Source organism: Loa loa (genome assembly GCF_000183805.2).
Source record: "Loa loa unplaced genomic scaffold supercont3.69, whole genome shotgun sequence".
NCBI classification, from domain to species: Eukaryota; Metazoa; Nematoda; class Chromadorea; order Rhabditida; family Onchocercidae; genus Loa; species Loa loa.
In genome coordinates this window covers 177179-180327 of record NW_018108249.1, presented here as the reverse complement: position 1 = coordinate 180327, position 3149 = coordinate 177179, and the positions used below count along the sequence as shown (strand labels likewise).

Here is a 3149-nt window from a genome sequence, read left to right as displayed (position 1 = left end):
ATTTACTTGAATACTTAATTAGCTAGTGGTATTGATTCTGTTAACAGTTTTATAAGCATTAATAAATTTACAGTTTCGAAATTTGTTAACAATTCTATTCTAATTCTGATTCCAGATTGTAGAATTTTTCAAAAATAGCAGAATATCTCATCATATATGCATATATACTCATATGATTCTAATTTTTTAATGATAACATCAAATATTTAAATTTTCTTCCTCTCATCTTTCATCCATTATTACCTTTAAACATTATCTAGCAAGCAATTTAATTAATTTTATTAAAATTAAAATTTTTTTTTTGAAATTTAAATAGAATCATGAGTATCATTGGATTCCTAGGTGGTAAAAGCAGAAGAAAATATGGAATTGTTTGATGGGAAAATGATGCACATTTCAAGATTACTGATAATTATGGTACTTTTGGAATTCACCATCCTGGTACAAGCATTCCTATTTGGTGGTTGTTGTTGTGAATGTGGTATACCAATGCCACAAGCTTGTGGATGTGCAACACCTCCACCATTGGTTTGTTATACCAGTCCATTATTAATTTACTGTTTTAAAATTTGCTTTAAGTTTAAAATTTTCAAAATATTTTAGAAGTATTAATGTATTTAACCTATTTAATTATGATTTAATCTTTGATACCTTAGAAAGTTAAATTCTATTTTTGATATCAATTTAAAACTTCGATTGTTTATTTGTTTATTCAAACAATTCCATTTTATAAATTCCCTTTTAATATTTCAAATTTTCTGAGCATTTTCCATTACCTTATTTCTTTTTCCCCAATGCATAAATTTCTTATCTTTAAGCCAATCTGTCCACCGCCAATTCCTTGCCCACCACCACCAATATGTCCCATCTGTCATAAATGTCCCTTACCACCACCTTGTCCACCACAACCTCTTACTTTATGCCCTCCATCTTATCCTGTTTATTTACCATCATCCGGTTGTAATTGTGGCAATGCAAATACTGCCGTCGGCGGTTTTACTTCAACTAAAAGTGAAAGTCAAAATTTTGGTAAGTTTCAATTACAGAGCTTTCATATTAATCTATAAAATGATTAAATTTATTTTCAGCACCATTTTTAGCTCTCTCATTGACATTTTAATCTCAAATTTTCCGATTCAATATGATGCTAAACCATAAATACGGAAATATGATCAGACCATTATTTTCAAATCTAATGAACAATTTCAGGACTACCACAAGGTGGATCCTACAACATTGGACGGAACGGTCCACAAAATATTGGACTAGCAGTTGCACGTGGTGCTTCACCACCATCTGCACACCCGCATCATTTACTAGGATTCAAGACAGATACAGAGAATGCTGTGGATATCCAACAAGTGCCTTCTATTCAAGCTGAGAAATCAGATGATTTCACATTTCCGGATTCTGAAGTTACTCACCAATGTATGAAACAAACGTTGTTAAAATATTAAAGTTTCTTTTAAAGTTGCTATTAAGATAAATTATCATGAGAATGACTTTCTTTAATATCTTATCTTTTAGATGATTAATGGAATAAATTTAGACGCTCCTGATATTGCAATAATTCCAAAATTTTCAGTGAGGGATGACTACGAATGTTTTCCTAATACTTTTCCGGTTGTCATCTATTTATGATTGCTTTACTGACACATAATGCAAAAATATATACTTGGTTATTTTTCTATGATAGAAATAGAAAGTCTCAAGACATGTTTTCAGTATCAGCATTATCATCAACATTAGCATCAGTAACGGAACGAAGAACTCGTGGAACCGTAATGATTTCCGAAAACAAGTGTAACAGCATAGTACTGAGGGATTTACTTACAAAGGTTATTTTTTCCAAAAATTTCTATTTTTATGGGGGGGAAAAAAAAGAGAAATGAATCACAATGAAAATGGTTTATTTATTTTTTTTTTTTAAGTATATGGATCAAACGGATCCGGTAGTATCCAAACGATCAATACATAAAGCAGCTCGAGAAAGAATGAAGGAGGATGAAGTGGACATCATCTGTTCGGATGCAGGCTTTACATACATTGTCAGTACCACCGAATATTGTGAAGCGCAAAAGGAAAAAGTTATTTGTTTCGTGTATAAAAAACCATATTAAATGATTTGTTCATATATTTGCTTTCTTTACTATTTGTATTTATTTAAATTTTTTCAAAATTAAATTATATAATTCTGTCACATAATGTGTGAATTTCAATTAGCATTAAAAATAGGTAAATTTATTCTCTTTCATTTCATCAGGATATTTTTCCAAAATGATATTGAAATGATTTTGAATGCATCAATCTTTTGTGTACGGTTTGCTAAATGAAATTATAGATAGGTAAGAATGCGCAAAAAAAATTACGCATAGAAGAAATAGAAAATGATTGAGAAGTACTGATATGAAATGTTAGTAAATTAATATGTTAATAATAATTCATCGAGCAAATTTCTTTTTTTCAACAATTATTTAATTTTTAATTCAATTTCCTCAATGCTATTGATCTTTTTAATATTTATAAATTCGTTGGAACATTTGCATATTTTGTTTGTGAATGAAATTTATCAACATATTTACAAAAAGTTACATTGTTGGGAAATAAAAATGTTACTATTTTGGTTGATAATTTTGATTAATGATTGAAATTATCAAGTAAGTTTTCGCAAAATATTAACAAGAATCAGTTACATAAATAAACAAACAGTTATAGCATATGATAAAGTTTTATTGTTTCGAAAAAAAAAAAGATTTCAAATTTTTACTAACCAGTTCAATTAATGTATTCAATTAACATTTCCACAAAACATTTTTTTTTTTGTTAAAATTGCACATTTCTTTTGTGTTCATCTTTCTTTTATTATCATTATTCTTATTTATTTACAAAATTTTTTGTTCAATAAATAACAATTCTTAATTAATACTTTATTAAGTAAATATTTTAAAAGCCAAATTTTAATTAGAAATGCTGCAACAATTTTTAAAGACATTTCCTATTAATTCATCCAATTTTTTCTTCTCTTTACTTTGAAAGACTTTTAATTTAAATAATATTTGTGATATAATATTTAATATCATTCAATATCCATCAGCAAACTATTGGCTATAAAAAGGAATCTGTAATTTGTAGAGTTTCTTTTCCATTAC

At 27.7% G+C, this 3149-nt stretch overlaps 1 protein-coding gene across 1 annotated transcript; it reads left to right on the top strand.

Annotated features, from left to right (window-relative positions):
* Nucleotides 1–384: 384 nt before the first annotated feature.
* On the top strand, nt 385–2120 carry LOAG_12120 (hypothetical protein; the record flags this gene model as incomplete). The annotated part of the gene is made up of 5 exons (XM_003147634.2): nt 385–528; nt 819–1029; nt 1210–1428; nt 1726–1838; nt 1932–2120. 5 exons carry the CDS (start codon nt 385–387, stop codon nt 2118–2120), a joined length of 876 nt encoding a protein of 291 aa, XP_003147682.2.
* Between the last annotated feature and the right edge of the window lie 1029 nt (nt 2121–3149).